The sequence below is a fragment of the Phasianus colchicus genome, chromosome 37 (assembly GCF_987193195.1).
Source record: "Phasianus colchicus chromosome 37, bPhaCol1.hap1.1, whole genome shotgun sequence".
Taxonomy (NCBI): Eukaryota; Metazoa; Chordata; class Aves; order Galliformes; family Phasianidae; genus Phasianus; species Phasianus colchicus.
In genome coordinates this window covers 1987208-2009931 of record NC_143472.1, presented here as the reverse complement: position 1 = coordinate 2009931, position 22724 = coordinate 1987208, and the positions used below count along the sequence as shown (strand labels likewise).

Below are 22724 nucleotides of genomic sequence, written 5' to 3'. Positions count from 1 at the left end.
GCCACCCCAATAGGACTCAGAGGGCACGCTGTCCGTCCGTCCATCCCCCCATCCAAAGTGACCCCCCACCCCCATGTGAGGATCCTGGGGGGGGGGGGGGGGGGCCTTGCCTGGGTCGGGACCCCTCGCAGTTGGCGTCGCTGGGGGCCGCGGTGCTTTTCGGGTGCTGCCGGGACCTTGGGGGTGCAGCTGGGGCTGGGGGAGCGGCGGGAGAGGGTCTGCAGCCCGGGGTGGGTAAGCTAGGAGAGAAAAGCGGGGTGGGGGGCATTAGGGGGAGGGGTGAGGAGGCGCAGGGGGGGGGTGCAGGGGGGCCCCCACCTGTCCTTGCCGTTTTGCAGTGAGTTGGGACCCAGGCTGGCGCGGTCGAGCAGCGGGGAGTTGCGGCTGCGCGTGGTGCCGGTGGAGAGCACGCTGTTCTGTGGGACAGGTGGGGAGAGCAAGGTGATACCCCAAAATTGGAGGGGGAGGGGTCCCAAAATTAACCCAGGGAGGGGTTCTGGGGGGGGGGGGGGGAGGGGAGAGGGGAGGGAACACAGTGTCCGAGTGTCCCAAAACTGGGAGCCAGGTGTCTCGGTGCCCCAGAATGCAGGACTCGGGTATCCTGAAACCCCAAACAAACTGGCAAGCCAAAATAGGAGTTCCATTGTTACAGAACCCCAAGTTCACCCCAAAACAAGGGACTCAGGCACCCCAAAAAAACGACCCAGGTGTCCCAGCCCCCCAACCCCATCCCCGGACTGACTGTGGATTGTGATCACCCCAAAACAAGTGACTCAGGCACCCCCAAAACACACGACCCAGGTGACCCAGACCCCCAACCCCATCCCCAGACTGACTGTGGATGGTGATAACCCCAAAACACACGACCCAGGCGTCCCAGCTCCCCAGACTGACAGTGGATGGTGATCACCCCAAAACAAGGGACTCAGGCACCCCCAAAACACATGACCCAGGTGTTCCAGCCCCCCAGACTGACAACAGATGGTGATCACCCCAAAACAAGGGACTCAGGCACCCCCAAAACACACGACCCAGATGTCCCAACCCCCCAGACTGACTGTGGATGGTGATCACCCCAAAACAACGGACTCAGGCACCCCCAAAACACACGACCCAGGTGTCCCAACCCCTCAGACTGACTGTGGATGGTGATCACCCACAAACAAGGGACTCAGGCACCCCCAAAACACACGACCCAGGTGTCCCAGCCCCCCATACTGACCGTGGATGGTGAGGGGGTGCCCTTGCTGCGTTCCAGCCCAGGCAGGGGACTGGGGGGCACCTTGGCAGTGCTGCCTGTCCTCCGCCCCCCCTCCTCCTCGGCCACCCTCTTGTTCTCAGCGTTGGCTGCCTGAGTCTTCTTGGAATAGGATGAGGAGGTGGGGATGGACAGCCCAGCTGCAGGACAGAACTCAGCGTCACCCCCTGCCCTGAGGGGACGTAGATTTGGGGGGTGGTCCCAGCAAGTGGGGGGCAGGGGAGGGGGGTGGGGAAAGGGGCTCACCCTGATCGCTGACGCGGCGTTTGGGGTTGGCGGAGACGCTGCGCTGCACTTTGTGTGCAGGGGAGGGGGCTGAGCTGTTGGCCACCTCTGGGGCCGCCCGCGGCTTCAGCGGCAGATTTTCATCCAGCTGGGGGACGGAAAGGGACGGCGTGAGGGGACACGAAGGGGGGGGTGGGGTGGGCAGGGGGGGGGGATGGACAATGGGGGGGGTGGGGGATAGAATGGGCAGGGGGTGGATGGACAAGGGGGGGTGGGGGACGGAATGGGGGGTGGGGGACGGAATGGGGGGTGGGGGACGGAATGGGGGGTGGGGGACGGAATGGGGGGTGGGGGACGGAATGGGGGGTGGGGGACGGAATGGGGGGTGGGGGACGGAATGGGGGGTGGGGGACGGAATGGGGGGGGCAGGGAGGTTGGACAAGGGGGGGGTGTAGGAATGGGCAGGCGGTGGACAAGGATGGAAGGGGGGGTGGACAAGGATGGAAGGGGGGGTGGACAAGGATGGAAGGGGGGGTGGACAAGGATGGAAGGGGGGGTGGACAAGGATGGAAGGGGGGGTGGACAAGGATGGAAGGGGGGGTGGACAAGGATGGAAGGGGGGGTGGACAAGGATGGAAGGGGGGGTGGACAAGGATGGAAGGGGGGGTGGACAAGGATGGAAGGGGGGGTGGACAAGGATGGAAGGGGGGGTGGACAAGGATGGAAGGGGGGGTGGACAAGGATGGAAGGGGGGGTGGACAAGGATGGAAGGGGGGGTGGACAAGGATGGGGGGTAGAGAGAAGGGGATGACAAGGGGGGTGGGCAGGGGGGGCGGCAGGAATGGGCAGGGGGTGGATGGATAAGGGGGGGGTGGACAAGGGTGGGGTGTAGGAATGGGCAGAGGGTGGACAAGGGTGGGGTGTAGGAATGGGCAGAGGGTGGACAAGGGTGGGGGGGTGGACGACAAGGGTGGGGGGGGGTGGACGACAAGGGTGGGGGGGGGTGGACGACAAGGGTGGGGGGGGGTGGACGACAAGGGTGGGGGGGGGTGGACGACGGGGATGACAAGGGGGGTGGGCAGGGGGGTGGGCAATGGGGGTGGACGGACTGGGGGGTGGCAGGAATGGGCAGGGAGGGGACAGGGGGACGGGGTAGGGGACAGGGGGCCACAGCAACCCACGAACAGGGACAGCTCTGGGGACAGGGCAGCATGGCTGGAGGTCACAGACACAGTGTGTGGGCTGGGGATGGGGCAGCACAGACATCTCCAACCCCCCCCCCCATAGCACCCACCCCCTCATATCCCCCATCCCATCTGTGCCACCTCATCACTCCCCACTATCCCTGCCACGCCTGATTCCCTCCTCTTGTTGGCCCCAAATCCCACCTCACAGCCCCCGCCATGTCCTCACATCCCTGTTGTGCCCCCTCCTGCCCCCCCCCAAATCCCCCCACCCCAGCCCCGTACCTCGGAGCTCTTGTGGTCCAGCAGCAAATAGGTGGCCATCACCTCATTGTATTTCTGTCCCACCAACGACTCCTGGATCTCCTCCCGTGTGTACCCCATGGACACCATCAGCTCTGGGGACATTTGGCCTCAGAGAGGGGGGGTCCCGGGGGATGCCACCCTCCCCCCCCCTCCCACCCCAAGAGGGGATATTTTGTCACCCCACAGCCCCACCTGTCCTCCGGGGGTCTTTGTAGTCTGGCACGGGCTCCATGTAGGGTTTCAGCTCGTCGTCCTCGTGGCCCACGTTCATCCAGCGGTCCTTCATGATTTGCTGTAGGGTGGGAGGGACAGTGAGGGGGGTCAGCAGCTTCCTGGGGTGACACTGCGGGTTTCAGGCACTTCAGAATCCCAGGTTGGGGGGGAAGGGGAGATGGGGGCTGTCTGGACACCAGGCAGTCCCACCTTAGGGGACTTTCTTGGGGTCACATTTAGGATCTGGGGATCTTCCTGGGGTCACTTTTCGGGTCCCTGGGGGTGAGCACAGCCATTTTCAAGGGCAGAGAAGCTCTCCAGGGGCAGCTGGGCTTATGTTGGGGGTTGCCTGGAGCTGTGCTTAGGGGGGGGGGAAACCTGGGGTAACCCAGGAACTTTGCAGTGTGCCCTAAACCACACCGGGGATCCCCCTCACCTCCAGGGTACCCCGTTTGGTGGGGTTGAGGATGAGGAATTTCTTCAGCAGGTTCTCACAATCGGTGGACATGTAGAAGGGGATCCGGTATTTGCCCCGCAGCACCCGCTCCCTCAGCTCCTGGGTAAAAAGATGTGGCACAAATCAGTACTGGGGGAGGGGGGGCAGAATGGACCCCTAGGGCATCCCACACGTGGTCCCCAAGGCTGGGGATACCCCCCTCCTCCCCCCAGGCAGGCACTTACCTTCAGGTTTTGCCCATCAAAAGGCAGGGAACCGCTGACCAGGGTGTAGAGGATGACTCCCAGGCTCCAGACGTCCACCTCGGGTCCGTCGTATTTTTTGCCTTGGAAAAGTTCAGGGGCAGCGTAGGGTGGGGATCCACAGAACGTGTCCAGCTTGTTTCCGAAGGTAAATTCGTTACTGAACCCAAAATCAGCAATTTTGATGTTCATGTCGGCGTCCAGCAACAGATTTTCTGCCTGCCAGAGAGAGATGGCTGCGGTCAGGACCTTGAGGAGGGGAAGGGGGTGAGGGAGGGTGGGAAATAAGGAAGGGATGGGGGTCTGGGGGCTGCTGAACGGTGTCCTGGGGATTCCAGACATGGTCCTGGAGGTCCTGGGGTGTCTTGGTGCCACCCTGGGGGTCTCTGGGTGCTGCCCTGGGGGTCCCCGGGTGTTTCCTGGGGGTCTTTGGGTGCTGCCCTGGGGGTCCCTGGGTGTTCCCTGGGGGTCTCTGGGTGCTGCCCTGGGGGTCTTTGGGTGCTGCCCTGGGGGGTCCCTGGGTGTTTCCTGGGGGATCCCTGGGTGCTGCCCTGGGGGTCCCTGGGTGCTGCCCTGGGGGTCTTTGGGTGTTTCCTGGAGGGTCTCTGGGAGCTTCCTGGGGGGTTCCTGGGTGCTGCCCTGGGGGTCCCTGGGTGTTTCCTGGGGGGGGGGCTAAGGGGGGGATGCTGCCAGGGGTCTGGGAATGGTCAGAGATCTGTGACAATGTGACAGGGCAGCGTGGGGAGTGGGATCAGGAGGATTGTGGAAGAGAAATTGGAGAGGTGGGGGGGGGGGGGGGGGGGCACGAGGGGGGCTGGGGGGGGTCAGCCAGGAGGGACACACGAGCTCCTCACCTTCAGGTCTCTATGTACAATGAACTTCTGGTGACAGTACTGCACGGCAGATACGATCTGCAAGAGGAGGGGGGGGGGACAGACTGTCAAGGGGAGACCCCACCCCAAATGGGCATCATCACACGGGGAGGGGGGGTCCCATGCAGCCTCCCCACCTGTCGGAACTTCGCCCGGGCTTCCTTCTCCTTCATGCGCCCGTGAGCCACCAGGTAGTCAAAGACTTCGCCTGGGGGGTTGGGGGGAAGGAGATGCAGGGGTGAGATGCAGCCACAGCTGTCCTGGACCCCAACCACCCCATGTGCCCCCTCCCCTGTCCCCCGACCCCCCCTCTCCTCCCCTGCTCACCCCCACTGGCGTACTCCATCACGAGGTAAAGGGTCTTCTCTGTCTCGATCACCTCAAAGAGCTTCACTGCAAGAAACCAATTGGGGCTGAGGGGGGGAGAGTGGCCACCCACCCCCACCGTGTCCCCAGATTTGGGGGGGGGGGGAGATGATGACACAAATCCCGGTGCTGTAGGGTGGCATTTGGGGGGGCTCACCTATGTTGGGGTGGTTCAGGACCTTCATTATCCGCACCTCCCGAAAAAGCTGAGAGGAAAGGATGGGGGTCAGATGCTGCGTCCCCCCCTTTCCCCCCACCCTCCCCCATAAAGGGAGATGGTGCTGGGGGAGCTGCAAGCCACAGGGAGGGATGTTGGGGGGGGGACCATCACCTTCTGCAGGCTGGAGGAGTTGAGCTGTGTCTTGTCAATGATCTTCACAGCAACCTGCAGGGAGAGGAAAGGATGGGGCTGAGCCAGAGCTGTGCCCGCAGGCAGTGGGACTCAGAGGATGAGGACCAGCAGCCCAGCACTGGCCTTCATAACCAGGATGAGGACAGCAGCCCAGCACTGGCTTCAGATCACACTGGGACCCTCAGGATGAGGACCAGCAGCCCAGCACTGGCCTTACATCACACTGGGACCCTCAGGATGAGGACCAGCAGCCCAGCACTGGCCTCAGATCACAGTGGGACTCACAGGATGAGGACCAGCAGCCCAGCACTGGCCTTCATAACCAGGATGAGGACCAGCAGCCCAGCACCGGCCTTACATCACACCGTGAGCCTCAGGATGAGGACCAGCAGCCCAGCACTGGCCTTACATCACATTGGGGATCTCAGGATGAGGACCAGCAGCCCAGCACTGGCCTCAGATCACACTGGGACTCACAGGATGAGGACCAGCAGCCCAGCACTGGCCTTACATCACACTGAGGATCTCAGGATGAGGACCAGCAGCCCAGCACTGGCCTTACATCACCAGGATGAGGACCAGCAGCCCAGCACTGGCCTTACATCACACTGGGACCCTCAGGATGAGGACCAGCAGCCCAGCACTGGCCTTACATCACACTGGGACCCTCAGGATGAGGACCAGCAGCCCAGCACTGGCCTTACATCACACTGGGACCCTCAGGATGAGGACCAGCAGCCCAGCACTGGCCTTACATCACCAGGATGAGGACCAGCAGCCCAGCACTGGCTTTAGATCACAATGGGGATAACAGGATGAGGATCAGCAGCCCAGCACTGGCCTTACATCACCAGGATGAGGACCAGCAGCCCAGCACTGGCCTTACATCACCAGGATGAGGACCAGCAGCCCAGCACTGGCTTTAGATCACAATGGGGATAACAGGATGAGGATCAGCAGCCCAGCACTGGCCTTACATCACCAGGATGAGGACCAGCAGCCCAGCACTGGCTTCAGATCACACTGGGGATCTCAGGATGAGGACCAGCAGCCCAGCACTGGCCTTACACAACACTGGGGATCTCAGGATGAGGACCAGCAGCCCAGCACTGGCCTTACATCACCAGGATGAGGACCAGCAGCCCAGGACCGGCCCTATTGTTGTGGCTGCTCACCTCCTTGCCGGTCAGGACGTGCCGGGCCAGTTTGACCTTGGCGAAGTTGCCCTTGCCGATGGTTTTCAGCAGCCTGTAGTTGCCGATGTGGGGCTGCTCGTCGGCGGAGGTGGCCGAGTTGCGGCCCCGCAGCATGTTGGGCTTCCCAGCTCCCTTCCCTTCCGCGTGGCCCAGCGCCGGCTGCGGGGGGACACAGAGGGGACACTCAGTTTACAGCCCCCCCCCCCCCCCCAGGAGGAGGAGAAGGAAGGAGAAGGGGGTGGAGAGGAGAGGGGGGGGGTTTGGAGGCAGGCAGGGCTGGGAGCAAAGTCCGGGTGTGCCACACCGCGCCCCGGGCGGACCGGGAGCCGCCCCCGATACCTGACGCAAGCGGGGTGGTTTCGGGCTCCCTAAGGACAGGGAGGAAGGGATTTGCCCCACGCTGTCAGCTATGGGGTTGTGGGGAAATGGAGGGAGGGGTTCTGCCCCGCAGGAGGGGGAAAACAGGGTGGGATTTGGGGTTAAACGGAGACCTGCGCTGCGCGCAGCTCCGGAGCGGTGATGCCAAAACTTTCATGGCTGGCTCCAAAGCAGGGGTGGCTCCAAACCCCCACATTCAGCCCCAAATCCCCACATCCAGCCCCAAAATGGGGATGTCTCCAAAAACCCAAAGCCAGCCCCAAAACAGGGATGTCTCCAAATCTCCACATCCAGCCCCAAAACTGGGATGTCTCTAAAAACCCAAAGCCAGCCCCAAAACTGGGATGTCTCCAAACCCCCACATCCAGCCCCAAAATAGGGATGACTCCAAATCCCCACATCCAGCCTGAAATCCCCACATTCAGCCCCAAAACAGGGATGTCTCCAGACCCCCACATCCAGCCCCAAATCTCCACATCCAGCCCCAAAACGGGGATGTCTCCAAACCCCCACATCCAGCCCCAAATCTCCACATCCAGCCCCAAAACAGGGATGTCTCCAGACCCCCACATCCAGCCCCAAATCTCCACATCCAGCCCCAAAATGGGGATGTCTCCAAAAACCCAAAACCAGCCCCAAAACTGGGATGTCTCCAAAAATCCAAAGCCAGCCTCAAAACTGGGATGTCTCCAAATCTCCACATCCAGCCCCAAAACTGGGATGTCTCCAGACCCCCACATCCAGCCCCAAATCTCCACATCCAGCCCCAAAATAGGGATGACTCCAAACCCCCACATCCAGCCCCAAAATGGGGATGTCTCCAAAAACCCAAAGCCAGCCCCAAAATGGGGATGTCTCCAAATCTCCACATCCAGCCCCAAAACAGGGATGTCTCCAAAAACCCAAAGCCAGCCCCAAAACTGGGATGTCTCCAAAACTCCACATCCAGCCCCAAAATGGGGATATCTCCAAATAAACGGGGATGTCTCCAAACCCCCACATTCAGCCCCAAAATGGGGATGACTCCAAACCCCCACATCCAGCCCCAAAATGGGGATGTCTCCAAAAACCCAAAGCCAGCCCCAAAACGGGGATGTCTCCTAATCCCCACATCCAGCCTGAAATCCCCACATCCAGCACCAAAACAGGGATGTCACCAGACCCCCACATCCAGCCCCAAAACAGGGATGTCACCAGACCCCCACATCCAGCCCCAAATCTCCACATCCAGCCCCAAAATGGGGATGTCTCCAAAAACCCCCACATCCAGCCCCAAAACTGCGATGTCTTCAAATCCCCACATCCAGCCCCAAAACTGCGATGTCTCCAGACCCCCACATCCAGCCCCAAATCTCCACATCCAGCCCCAAAACAGGGATGTCTCCAAACCCCCACATCCAGCCCCAAATCCCCACATTCAGCCCCAAAATGGGGATGTCTCCAAACCCCCACATCCAGCCCCAAAACGGGGATGTCTCCAAACCCCCACATCCAGCCCCAAAATGGGGATGTCTCCAAAAACCCAAAACCAGCCCCAAAACTGGGATGTCTCCAAACCTCCACATCCAGCCCCAAAACGAGGATGTCTCCAAAAACCCAAAGCCAGCCCCAAAACTGGGATGTCTCCAAACCCCCACATCCAGCCCCAAAACGGGGATGTCTCCTAATCCCCACATCCAGCCCCAAATCTCCACATCCAGCCCCAAAAATGGGGATGTCTCCAAAAACCCAAAGCCAGCCCCAAAATGGGGATGTCTCCAAATAAATGGGGAATGTCTCCAAATCTCCACATCCAGCCCCAAAACGAGGATGTCTCCAAAAACCCAAAGCCAGCCCCAAAACGAGGATGTCTCCAAAAACCCAAAGCCAGCCCCATATCCCCACATCCAGCCCCAGAACAGGGATGTCTCCAAATAAATGGAGATGTCTCCAAACCCCCACATCCAGCCCCAAAACAGAAATGTCTCCAAACCCCCACATCCATCCCCAAAGCCCCCCATGTACCCAAATTCAGCCCCAAAGCCCTCAGCCCCAAACCCCGTGCTCCTCCCAGGCTCTATTTCCACATCCCACCCCCAAATCCCCACTTTCTGCCCCCAAATCCCCACTCCCTGCCCCCAAATCAGCCTCTCCACATCCCCAAGCTCAGCCCCACAGCTCCCAAAGGAGCTGGCTGCTGCCCACCCCAAATCCCAGCACCCCATATCAACACCCCCTTCCCCCCCAGAGATGGAAAACCCCAAAACAGGGACGTCTCTAAAAACCCAAAGCCAGCCCCAAAACTCCATATCCAGGCCCAAAACCAGGATGTCTCCAAACCCCCACGTTCCATCCCAAAACAGAAATGTCTCCAAAAACCCAAAGCCAGCCCCAAATCCCCACATCCAGCCCCAAACCCCCAAATCCATCCCCAAAGCCCCCCATGTACCCAAATTCAGCCCCAAACCCCTCAGCCCCAAACCCTGTGCTCCTCCCACCCTCTATTTCCACATCCCACCCCCAAATCCCCACTCCCTGCCCCCAAAACAGCCTCTCCACATCCCCAAGCTCAGCCCCACAGCTCCCAAAGGAGCTGGCTGCTGCCCACCCCAAATCCCAGCACCCCATATCAACACCCTTTTCCCCCCCAGAGATGGAAAACCCCAAAACAGGGATGTCTCCAAAACTCCACATCCTGCCTCAAAACGGGGATGTCTCCAAAAACCTAGAACCAGCCCCAAAACTCCACATCCAGCCCCAAAACCAGGATGTCTCCAAACCCCCACGTTCCATCCCAAAACAGAAATGTCTCCAAAAACCCAAAGCCAGCCCCAAACCCCCACATCCAGCCCCAAACCCCCACATCCATCCCCAAAGCCCCCCATGTACCCAAGTTCAGCCCTAAACCCCTCAGCCCCAAACCCCGTGCTCCTCCCAGGCTCTATTTCCACATCCCACCCCCAAATCCCCACATCCCGCCCCCAAATCCCCACTCCCTGCCCCCAAATCAGCCTCTCCACATCCCCAAGCTCAGCCCCACAGCTCCCAAAGGAGCTGGCTGCTGCCCACCCCAAATCCCAGCACCCCATATCAACACCCTTTTCCCCCCCAGAGATGGAAAACCCCAAAACAGGGACGTCTCCAAAAACCCAAAGCCAGCCCCAAAATTCCACGTCCAGCCCCAAAACAGGGATGTCTCCAAATAAATGGGGATGTCTCCAAATCCCCACTTCCTCCCCCAAAACAGGGATGTCTCCAAACCCCCACATCCAGCCCCAAAACAGAAATGTCTCCAAAAACCCAAAGCCAGCCCCAAATCCCCACATCCACCCCCAAACCCCCACATCCATCCCCAAAGCCCCCCATGTACCCAAATTCAGCCCCAAAGCCCTCAGCCCCAAACCCTGTGCTCCTCCCATCCTCTATTTCCACATCCCACCCCCAAATCCCCACTTTCTGCCCCCAAATCCCCACATCCCACCCCCAAATCCCCACTCCCTGCCCCCAAATCCCCACATCCCGCCCCCAAATCCCCACTCCCTGCCCCCCAAAACACCCCCTTCCCCCCCAGAGATGGAAAACCCCAAAACAGGGACGGCTCTAAAACTCCACATCCAGCCCCAAAATGGGGATGTCTCCAAAAACCCAAAGCCAGCCCCAAAACTCCACATCCAGGCCCAAAACCAGGATGTCTCCAAACCCCCACGTCCCATCCCAAAACAGAAATGTCTCCAAAAACCCAAAGCCAGCCCCAAATCCCCACATCCAGCCCCAAAACAGGGATGTCTCCAAATCCCCACTTCCTCCCCCAAAACAGGGACGCCTCCAAAAACCCAAAGCCAGCCCCAAAATTCCACGTCCAGCCCCAAAACAGGGATGTCTCCAAATCCCCACTTCCTCCCCCAAAACAGGGACGTCTCCAAAAACCCAAAGCCAGCTCCAAAATTCCACATCCAGCCCCAAAACAGGGATGTCTCCAAATATATGGGGATGTCTCCAAATCCCCACTTCCTCCCCCAAAACAGGGATGTCTCCAAACCCCGATGTTCCATCCCAAAACAGAAATGTCTCCAAAAACCCAAAGCCAGCCCCAAATCCCCACATCCAGCCCCAAAGCCCCCATGTACCCAAATTCAGCCCCAAAGCCCTCAGCCCCAAACCCTGTGCTCCTCCCAGGCTCTATTTCCACATCCCACCCCCAAATCCCCACTTTCTGCCCCCAAATCCCCACTCCCTGCCCCCCAAATCAGCCTCTCCACATCCCCACGCTCAGCCCCACAGCTCCCAAAGGAGCTGGCTGCTGCCCACCCCAAATCCCAGCACCCCATATCAACACCCCCTTCCCCCCCAGGGATGGAAAACCCCAAAACAGGGACGTCTCCAAAAACCCAAAGCCAGCCCCAAAATTCCACGTCCAGCCCCAAAACAGGGATGTCTCCAAATAAATGGGGATGTCTCCAAATCCCCACTTCCTCCCCCAAAACAGGGATGTCTCCAAACCCCCACATCCAGCCCCAAAACAGAAATGTCTCCAAAAACCCAAAGCCAGCCCCAAATCCCCACATCCATCCCCAAAGCCCCCCATGTACCCAAGTTCAGCCCTAAACTCCTCAGCCCCAAACCCTGTGCTCCTCCCAGGCTCTATTTCCACATCCCACCCCCAAATCCCCACTTTCTGCCCCCAAATCCCCACATCCCACCCCCAAATCCCCACTTTCTGCCCCCAAATCCCCACTCCCTGCCCCCCAATACACCCCCTTCCCCCCCAGAGATGGAAAACCCCAAAACAGGGACGCCTCTAAAACTCCACATCCAGCCCCAAAATGGGGATGTCTCCAAAAACCCAAAGCCAGCCCCAAAACTCCACATCCAGGCCCAAAACCAGGATGTCTCCAAACCCCCACGTTCCATCCCAAAACAGAAATGTCTCCAAAAACCCAAAGCCAGCCCCAAATCCCCACATCCATCCCCAAAGCCCCCCATGTACCCAAGTTCAGCCCTAAACCCCTCAGCCCCAAACCCTGTGCTCCTCCCAGGCTCTATTTCTACATCCCATCCCCAAATCCCCACTTTCTGCCCCCCAAATCCCCACTCCCTGCCCCCAAATCCCCACTCCCTGCCCCCCCAAATCCCCACATCCCGCCCCCAAATCCCCACTCCCTGCCCCCCAAATCCCCACTCCCTGCCCCCCAAATCCCCACTCCCTGCCCCCCAAATCCCCACATCCCGCCCCCAAATCCCCACATCCCGCCCCCAAATCCCCACATCCCGCCCCCAAATCCCCACATCCCGCCCCCAAATCCCCACTCCCTGGCCCCCAAATCCCCACTCCCTGGCCCCAAATCCCCACTCCCTGGCCCCCAAATCCCCACTCCCTGGCCCCCAAATCCCCACTCCCTGCCCCCCAAATCAGCCTCTCCACATCCCCACGCTCAGCCCCACAGCTCCCAAACGACAGCGCTGTGGGGCTGAAGACCACCTGGGGGTCCCCGTGGTGGTCCTACAATACGCATCGATGGGCCGTAGGGCAGCCGCCCCCCGACTGCATCACCCCAAAGCATCCAAGCCCGCACCCCCTTCACTCATTAACGCTGCTGCTTAATTAGGAAGGGGAGCACAGCGAGAGGAAGCCGCGGGCGGAAGCCGGCAGCTCGTTTCACAAACGGTGATGGTGAAACCACAGCGTTGGGGATCCCACAAAAGCCCCCCCCCCAAAAAAAAAAACAACCACCCAACACCCCGACGTTTGGGGCAGAGCTGTTGGCTGCCGATGCTCCCCCCTCCCTTCCCCAAATCCGATGGGATTATTTGGGAAATCGAAAGGTTTGGGGTTTTTTTTTTTTTGGGGGGGGTTTTGTTTTTCCCTGCCATAAAAGCTGCTGTGGCAACGGGGTGGGAAGCGGCGCTCAGCATATGGCCAAACTGCCAGGGAATTCATTTGGGTTCTGAGGCTGAATCCTAAAACGTGGGGACCCTCAGAATCCCAAACCCGCAGAGATTTGGGCTGAACGATGCCCCAAACTGCGAGATCCCATCCGTTCCTCTGCTTGAAAACCCCACGTGGAAGCAGAGAAAAGCCTGGGAATGGCAAAAAAAAAAAGGGTTTGTTTGGGGTTTGGTTTTTTTTTTGCCCTTTGTGTACATGGGGCAAAGCATGCCTGAAATGCCTGCTGCGTCTCAAGCACCTCTTATCACCCTGCAGGCGACGCCGTGGCTCTCAGCTCCCCATTTTGGGGGGTCCTGGAGGGGGGATTTGGGGGTGTATTGGGGCCCTTGGAGGCACCCCATAGAATCGTGCCCTGCAGGCACAGCCCTGCTGCCTTCCCCACAGCGACGTGGCTCCTGCTGGATGAATGAGGCGTTGCTGCTGTTGTGGGGCATCCCCAGCCCCATAGGGACGGGTTTGGGATGGGACCAAAAGGGAAGGAAAACGTCCCCCCCCCCAAAAAAAAGAAATTCAATGCTGCCCATCCTAAAGCAGCCCCGTAACCCCCCCCAAATCCACACCCTGCTGGGCATCAGACCCCAAAAGTTAAGGGGTAGGCAGACACCAAAGGATCGAGGATGCCCACCTCCAAACAGCCCCAAATCCTCCAGCAGCTCTAAACCCCAAACCAGCGAGCTGACAGGAGGAAAACCCCAAAAGCTCAGAGCCCAGAAAACACCCCAAAACCCAGAACAGCCCAAAAAACATCACAAGACCCCCCCCCCCCCCAAAAAAAAAGCCCCAAACTCAGCAACAGGAAGACCTGCAGATCCCAAAGCCAACCTGTTTTGGGGTGGCTGGGTTCAGCCCTAAAGCCCTGAGCCCCAAACCCTGTGCTCCTCCCACCCTCTATTTCCACATCCCATCCCCAAATCCCCACTTTCTGACCCCAAAACAGCCTCTCCACAACCCCAAGCTCAGCCCCACAGCTCCCAAAGGACAGCGCTGGCTGCTGCCCACCCCAAATCCCAGCACCCCATATCACCAACCCCCCCCCCAGAGATAGAAATCCCCAAAACGGGATGTCTCCAAACCCCCACATCCAGCCCCAAATCTCCACATCCAGCCCCAAAACGGGGATGTCTCCAAATCTCCACATCCAGCCCCAAATCTCCACATCCAGCCCCAAAACGGAGATGTCTCCAAAAACCCAAAGCCAGCCCCAAATCCCCACATCCAGCCCCAAAACCGGGATGTCTCCAAACCCCCACATCCATCCCCAAACCTCCCAAGGACCCAAGTTCAGCCCTAAACCCCTCAGCCCCAAACCCTGTGCTCCTCCCATCCTCTATTTCCAAATCCCACCCCCAAATCTCCACTTCCTGACCCCAAATCCCCACTTCCTGACCCCAAAACAGCCTCTCCACATTCCCAAGCTCAGCCCCACAGCTCCCCCAGGACAGCATTGGCTGCTGCCCACCCCAAATCCCAGCACCCCATATCAGCAACCCTCCCCCCCCCCCCTCCAAAAATGGAAACTGAGGTGTTGCTCACCTGGCAAAGCCCAGCACGGCCCCAGGAGCCCCCAGGTAGCCCCAAAAAGCCCAGCAACAGCCCCAGGAACCTTCAGATGGCCCCAGGAAACCCCAGGTGGCCACAAGAAGCCCAGCACAGCCCCAGGTAGCACCAGGAAGCCCAGCACAGCCCCCAAGTGGCCTCAAGGGGCCACAAGAAGCCCAGCACAGCCCCAGAGACCCCCAGGTGGCACCAGGAAGCCCAGCACGACCCCAGGAAGCCCCAGGTGGCCACAAGAAGCCCAGCAACACCCCAAAGACCCCCAGGTAGTCCCAGGAAGCCCCAGGTGGCCACAGGAAGACCCAGGAAGCCACAAGCAGCCCAGCACAGCTCCAGAGACCCCCAGGTGGCACCAGGAAACCCCAGGTGGCCACAAGAAGCCCAGCACAACCCCAGGAAGCCACAAGAAGCTCCAAAGACCCCCAGGTGGCCACAGGAAGACCCAGGTGGCCACAAGCAGCCCAGCACAGCCCCAGAGACCCCCAGGTGGCACCAGGAAACCCCAGGAAGCCACAAGAAGCACCAAAGACCCCCAGGTGGCCACAGGAAGACCCAGGTGGCCACAGGAAGACCAGCACAGCCCCAGAGACCCCCAGGTGGCACCAGGAAACCCCAGGTGGCCACAAGAAGCCCAGCACGACCCCAGGAAGCCACAAGAAGCACCAAAGACCCCCAGGTGGCCACAGGAAGACCCAGGTGGCCACAAGCAGCCCAGCACAGCCCCAGAGACCCCCAGGTGGCCACAGGAAGCCCAGCAACACCCCAAAGACCCCCAGGTAGCCCCAGGTGGCCACAAGAAGCCCAGGAAGCCCCGGACGGCCCTGCTGGGTGCTGGGCGGTGCCGGCGGAAGTTCCCAATGCCTGAACTCCTGGACCGGCCCAACCGGTTGTGCTGAGCTGGGAAGGGGGGGGGACGGGGGGGGGGGGGGGCGGACGGACGGACAGACAGACGAGACGGACAGACGGACGCAGGGTCAGCCCTAAACCCCCATCCTACAGAGAGAGAGAACAGCCTGGATCCCATAAGCCTGCGGTGCGGAGGCACTGAGGGGGTGAATGGAGAAAAGAGGGGGGGGGAAGAAAAAAAAAAGGGGGGGTGTTAATGGGGAACCCCAAAATCGGTGGGATTGGCACCTGAAAGGTCAAGGTGAGGTGACCCCCCCCCCCCAAAAGTGGGTGCTGGGGTGATGCCATGGGGGGGGGGTCACACATCCAGGCTGGAGATCCCAATGCAACCAAAGGATGCAAGGCTGGAGACGGGTCCGGAATAACAACCACCCCCCCCCCCCAAAAAAAAAACAACACACCCTAAAAGCCCCCCCCCCCCCCCCAAAATGAAGCCCAGGATGAGCTTCAGCCTCCTGGCACCGCACAGCTCTGCTCTTCCTCCTCCTCCTCCTCCTCCTCCTCCTCACCCTCAGAACCACAGCGCTGCCTGCACCTCCATCCCGACTTCCCACGTTGGGGGGGGGGGGGAACACACAGCCTCACGGGGGGGGGGCACAGCCTCATTGGGGGGGGGGGGGGGACACGACACACAGCCTCACTGGGGGGGGGGGACAACCTCATGGGGGACAACACACAGCCTCATGGGGGGGGGGGCACAGCCTCATTGGGGGGGGGGGGAAGACACACAGCCTCACTGGGGGGGGGGGGGGCAACCTCATGGGGGACAACACACAGCCTCACGGGGGGGGGGGGGCACAGCCTCATTGGGGGGGGGGGGAAGACACACAGCCTCATGGGGGGGGGGGGGAAGGCACACAGCCTCATGGGGGGGGGGGGGAAGGCACACAGCCTCATGGGGGGGGGGGGGGAAGGCACACAGCCTCATTGGGGGGGGGGGGAAGGCACACAGCCTCACTGGGGGGGGGGAAGGCACACAGCCTCACTGGGGGGGGGGGAAGGCACACAGCCTCATGGGGGGGGAGGACACGACACACAGCCTCATGGGGGGGGACGACACACAGCTTCATGGAGGGGGGGGCACAGCCTCATTGGGGGGGGGGGGGGGAAGACATACAGCCTCACAAGGGGGGGGGGGCACAGCCTCACAAGGGGGGGGGACGACACACAGCCTCACGGGGGGGGGGGGAGGGGGGGGGCAGCCTCACACGGGTTGATCCCACGTGGACTCGGTGACCCCATAAAGTGGTTCCTGCATGGGATCCGCCGGGTCGATCCTACACGGCTCCGTTTTCCCCCCCCCCAGCAACCAACCCCCCCCCCCCCCCCCCTCCTCAAGCAGAAAAGGATCTGGAAGCGGCTCCTGATGGATGGCGCTGAAATGTCAGCCAAATTTAGGTATTTTCAAGAAATATATATATATATTTTTTATGTGCCACGTGACGCAGGCTTGGCTGCGAAGGTTGGGGGGGGGGGGGAAAAAACCCAACCCCCCCCCCCGATTTTGAGGGTTGCCCATCTCCAAACCCAACCGAGAGCCTTTGGGCACCGATGGAGAGCAGGAAGGGGTGAAAAAGGTGCATGGAAACACAGCCCCCCCCCCCCTCCCCCCCTCTTTAAACCCCCCCCCCATCTTTAAAGCCCCCCCCCCTTCTTAAATCCCCCCCCCCCCGCATCTCCTCCTCTTTCATTCGCCAGCATGAATAATTACCCTCCATTCTTATATAACCCACCCGAGCAGCAGGGGAAAAAAATAAAATATAAATTAAAAGCAAAAAAAAAATACAACGCGCAGCCCCCCCCCCAACCCCCCCCTCCTGGGGGGGGGGGGGGGGACAACATAGCAACCCCCCCCCAAAAAAAAAACCAAACCCAATGCCACTGCAACGACCCCACTGACATCACAGCTGCTGGGAAGTGACCCCAGAGGGGGGGGGGGCTTCAGGTCACCTGGGGGGGGGGGGGGCATCCATGTTGGTTGGATTAAATGTGGGGGTGTCCAGCCCCCCCCCCCCCCGACCCACAACAGGGTGCTGCCCCCCCCCCCAGTGCCACTAAATGCTACCACAACGCCCACAAAAAGCAGCCGAATGGGGGCTCTGTCCGTCTGTCTGTCTGTCCGTCCGTCCCCCCCCCCACAGCATCTCTCATACAGAGCAGCACTGAAGCAAGACCCCCCCCCCCAAAAAAAAAACCACCATATTTGGGGAGGCCACCGCTCACAACCCAGCATCCAAAGCCATAACCCCCCCCCCCCCCCCAAAAAAAATCTCTCTGGAATGAATGAACACCCAAAACAGGGGGGGGGGGGGGGGAAATGCTGCCAACACCCCCCCCTCAACATCAGCTGCACCAAACACATCACAAACCCCCCCCCCAAAGTGGGATCCCCCCCCCAGACACCCCCCAAATTGGGACCCCCCAAAAGTGGGACCCCCCCAAAAGTGGGATCTCCCCCAGACCCCCACCCCCAAAGTGGGATCCCCCCACCCCCAAAAGTGGGATCTCCCCCAGACCCCCCCCAAAGTGGGACCCCCCCAGACCCCCACCCCCAAAGTGGGATCCCCCCCAGACCCCCCCAAATTGGGACCCCCCCACCCCCAAAAGTGGGATTCCCCCCAAGACCCCCCCAAAGTGGGACCCCCCCAGAGCCCCAAAAGTGGGATCTCCCCCAAGACCCCCCCCAAATTGGGACCCCCCCAAAAGTGGGACCCCCCCACCCCCAAAAGTGGGATCCCCCCAGAGCCCCCCCAAATTGGGACCCCCCCCAAAAGTGGGACCCCCCCACCCCCAAAAGTGGGATCCCCCCAAGACCCCCCCAAAGTGGGAACCCCCCCACCACCCCCCCAAAGTGGGATCCCCCCCAAGACCCCCCCAAAGTGGGAACCCCCAAAAGTGGGATCCCCCCAGGACCCCCCCAAAGTGCGACCCCCCCAGACCCCCACCCCCAAATTGGGACCCCCCCAGACCCCAGGCACCCCCCAAAGTGGGACACCCCCCCCCCCCCATCACAAAGCCCATTCTGGGTGGTCTCCATGCAACCCCCCCCCCCAACACACACAGCTCAGCTGACGGCGCCACCCCCACAAAACCCATGGGGGGGGGCACAGCTCTCAGCTCCCACCCCCACAGTCAGACATTTGGGGGTGGGAGGAGACACCCCCAAAACGCCCCCCCCCCAAATTACCCCCATGGATCAGTGCTTTTTTACCCCCCTCACAAAGCCATGCAGGACCCCCTCAACTCCCCCCAAAGAGAGACAAGACCCCCCCCCAAAAGCCCCTTCATTTCCAGGCAGTAACGCTCAGCCCCCCCCCCCAATACTCCAAACCCCACAAAAAGCCCCCAGACCCCCGCAGCCCCAACCCAATTCCCCTCCTGGTGACCCCAGACCCCCCCCCCACAACGCCCTGAGTCCCCTCAGCACAGCCCTTCATCCCCCCCCCCCCCCAAAATAAAAGGCCTCAAGACCCCCCTCTGACCCCCCCCCCTTTACTCCATCAACTGATCCCAGCCCCTCCCAGCCCCCCTCTTTCACCACCCCAGACAGACCCCAGACCCAATTACACCTCACTTTTCTCCCCCAGACCCAACCAGGACCTCCCCCATCTCCCCCCCAGGACCCCCCCAATTTCCTCACAAGACGCCCCAGGACCCCCCAGCCCCCTCCCCACACTCTCAAAAGGGGTCAAGGACCCCCCAGCCCCCCCTTTTCCACCCCAGGCAGACCCCAGACCCAATTACACCTCACTTTCCTCCCACAAACCCAACCACAACCCCCCAACCTCCCCCCCAGGACCCCCAGCCCCCTCCCCACACTTTCAAAAGGGATCAAGGCCCCCTCAGCCCCCCCTTTTCCACCCCAGACAGACCCCAGACCCAATCACACCTCACTTTCCTCCCACAAACCCAACCACGACCCCCCATCTGCCCCCCAAGACCCCCTCAGTCCCCTCACAACACAACCCAGCCCCCTCCCCACACTCACAGAAGGGGCTCAAAGCCCCCCCTTTTCCAACATTGACAGACCCCAGACCCAACCACACCTCACTTTCCTCCCACAAACCCAACCAGGACCCCTCATCTCCCCCCCAGGACTCCCCCATTTCCACACAAGACCCCCCAGCCCCCTCCCCACACTCACAGAAGGGGTCAAGGCCCCCCTTTTCCAACATTGACAGACCCCAGACCCAACCACACCTCACTTTCCTCCCACAAACCCAACCACAACCCCCCAATCTCCCCCCCAGGACGCCCACAAGATGCACCAGGACCCCCCAGCCCCCTCCCCACACTCACAAAAGGGGTCAGGGCCCCCCCAGCCCCCTCTATCCCACCCCAGACAGACCCCAGACTCGATCACACCTCACTTTTCTCCCACAGAGCAACACCAAACCAAACCATGACCCCCAATCTGCCCCCAGGACCCCCGCAACCCCCTCCCCACACTCACAGAAGTGACTCAAGGCCCCCCCAGCCCCCCCCTTTTCCACCATAGACGGAGTCCAGACCCAAACACACCTCACTTTTCCCCAAAAAAACAAAACACGACCCCCCCCATCTCCCCCCCACGACCCCCAGCCCCCTCCCCACACTCACAGAAGGGGCTCAAGGCCCCCTCAGACCCCCTCTCCCACCCCAGACAGACCCCAGACCCAATCACACCTCGCTTTCCTCCCACAAGCCCACCAATCTCCCCCCCAGACCCCCCCCAATTTCCTCACAGGACACCCCAGCCCCCACCCCACACTCACAGAAGGGGCTCAAAGCCCCCCCTTTTCCAACATTGACAGACCCCAGACCCAACCTCACCTCACTTTCCTCCCACAAACCCAACCAGGACCCCCCATCTCCCCCCCAAGACCCCCCAGCCCCCTCCCCACACTCACAGAAGGGGCTCAAGGCCCCCCTAGACCCACCTTTTCCAGCACAGACAGACCCCAGACCCAACCACACCTCACTTTCCTCCCACAAACCCAACCACGACCCCCAAACTCCCCACCAAGACCCCCTCAGCCCCCTCACAGGACACCCCAGGACCCCCCAGCCCCCTCCCCACACTCACAGAAGGGGCTCATGACCCCCCTTTCCCACCATAGACAGACCCCAGACCCAAACACACCTCACTTTTCTCCCAAAAAGCAAACCAAGACCCCCGGAGTCCCCTCACAAGACACCCCAGGACCCCCCAGCCCCCTCCCCACACTCACAGAAGGGGCTCAAGACCCCCCCAGCCCCCCCTTACTCACCCCAGACAGACCCCAGACCCAACCACACCTCACTTTTCTCCCACAAACCCCACCACGACCCCCCAACCTCCCCCTCAGGACCCCCTCACAGGACACCCCAGGACCCCCCAGCCCCCTCCCCACACTCACAGAAGGGGCCCAAGGCCCCCCCAGCGCCCCCTTTTCCCACCATAGACAGACCCCAGACCCAACCACACCTTGCTTTCCTCCCACAAACCCAACCACGACCCCCCATCTCCCCCCCAGGACCCCCTCATTCCCCTCACAAGACACCCCAGGACCCCCCAGCCCCCTCCCCACACTCACAGAAGGGGCTCAAAGCCCCCCCTTTTCCAACATTGACAGACCCCAGACCCAATCACACCTCACTTTTCTACCAAAAAGCAAAACAAGACCCCCAGTCTCCCCCACATGTCCCCCCAGCCCCCTCCCCACACTCACAGAAGGGGCTCAAGGCCCCCCCAGCCCCCTGCTTCTCCACCCCAGACAGACCCCAGACCCAACCACACCTCACTTTCCTCCCACAAACCCAACCACGACCCCCCATCTCATCCCCACGACCCCCAGCCCCCTCCCCACACTCACAGAAGGGGCCCAAGGCCCCTGCAGCCCCCTCTTTCTCCACCCCAGACAGACCCCAGACCCAACCACATCTCACTTTCTGCCCACAACCCCAACCACGACCCCCCATCTCCCCCCCAGGACCCCCCCAATTTCCTCACAAGACCCTCCAGCCCCCTCCCCACACTCACAGAAGGGGCTCAAGGCCCCCCCAGCCCCCTGCTTCTCCACCCCAGACAGACCCCAGACCCAACCACACCTCACTTTCCTCCCACAAACCCAACCACGACCCTCCATCTCCCCCCCAAGACCCCCCAGCCCCCTCCCCACACTCACAGAAGAGGCTCAAGACCCCCCCAGCCCCCCTTACTCACCACAGACAGACCCCAGACCCAACCACACCTCACTTTCCTTCCACAAACCCAACCACGACCCCCCATCTCCCCCCAAGGACCCCCTCAGCCCCCTCACAAGACGCCCCAGGACCCCCCAGCCCCCTCCCCACACTCACAGAAGGGGCTCAAGGCCCCCCTAGACCCACCTTTTCCCACCATAGACAGACCCCAGACCCAAACACACCTCATTTTCCTCCCACAAACCAAAACACGACCCCCAAACTCCCCCCCAAGACCCCCTCAGCCCCCTCACAAGACCCCCCAGCCCCCTCCCCACACTCACAGAAGGGGCTCAAAGCCCCCCTTTTCCCACCATAGTCAGACCCCAGACCCAACCACACCTCACTTTCCTCCCACAAACCCACCCAGGACCCCCCATCTCCCTCCCACGACCCCCACCCCCCTCCCCACACCCACAAAAGCGACTCCCAGACCCTTTCCCCCCCCCTCCCCCCCTTTCCCCCTCACGACCCCCCGCTTTCCCCACCTGCTCCGCGTCCCTCTCGCTGACGGTGGGCAGGGGGCTGCGACCGCTGCTCGACATGGCGTTCCCCCCCGCCGCCGCCGACTATCGCGATATCGCGATAGGGGGAAGCGCTGCGCCTGCGTCCAGAGCCCTGGCCTTCGCTCAGGGGGCGGGGGGGGGCCAAACCGGAGGCATTTGGGAGGGGGGGGAGCGGGGAGGGGACGGGAGAGGAGGAGGAAGGGAAGAGGGGGAACGGGGCCGCCTCACGCCCGCGCTTCCTCAGCGCCCAGCGGTTCCCAACATGGCGGCCGCCGCCGGCCCTCGGCCATTTCCGCCGCCGCGCCGGAAACATCCGACACGCCTCCTCTCTCTTCCCCCGCCCCCCCTCCGACTCTTCGGTTTTTTTCGGATTGCTTCGAGCGTTCGGGTGTTTCCGGAGAATCTCCGCCTCTATCGGCTTCGGGAGATGACGGAAAGAGACGAAGAGGCGTTCGGTAATTTCCGTCACTCAGCGTCGTCTTGGAGCGAAGCCGGAAATACCCGAACGTAGCTAGCACGACATCGGCCGTTTCCGTTCGCGGACGGAAACAGCCGAGAGGAGCCGAACCCCTCCCCATC

The 22724-nt window shown here is 61.3% G+C and overlaps 1 protein-coding gene across 7 annotated transcripts in view; it reads right to left on the bottom strand.

Annotated features, from left to right (window-relative positions):
- MARK2 (microtubule affinity regulating kinase 2) overlaps positions 1-22724 on the bottom strand; it is a 25863-nt gene extending 3139 nt beyond the window's left edge. The window contains exons 1-15 of one of the 7 annotated variants that reach the window (XM_090129755.1): positions 22128-22723; positions 6651-6830; positions 5455-5508; positions 5281-5329; positions 5085-5150; positions 4895-4965; positions 4740-4796; positions 3868-4104; positions 3623-3742; positions 3166-3265; positions 2953-3065; positions 1505-1631; positions 1223-1398; positions 319-416; positions 111-239 (exon numbers count right to left, since the gene is read on the bottom strand). In XM_090129755.1, coding sequence (XP_089985881.1) covers positions 111-239; positions 319-416; positions 1223-1398; positions 1505-1631; positions 2953-3065; positions 3166-3265; positions 3623-3742; positions 3868-4104; positions 4740-4796; positions 4895-4965; positions 5085-5150; positions 5281-5329; positions 5455-5508; positions 6651-6830; positions 22128-22184 — 1634 coding nt within the window. In that variant the 5' untranslated portion in view covers positions 22185-22723. Of the gene's footprint in view, positions 1-110; positions 240-318; positions 417-1222; positions 1399-1504; positions 1632-2952; positions 3066-3165; positions 3266-3622; positions 3743-3867; positions 4105-4739; positions 4797-4894; positions 4966-5084; positions 5151-5280; positions 5330-5454; positions 5509-6650; positions 6831-7162; positions 10466-16643; positions 16750-22127 lie in introns of those variants that run through there. The other 6 variants (XM_090129756.1, XM_090129751.1, XM_090129752.1 and 3 more) reach the window with 6 other exon arrangements.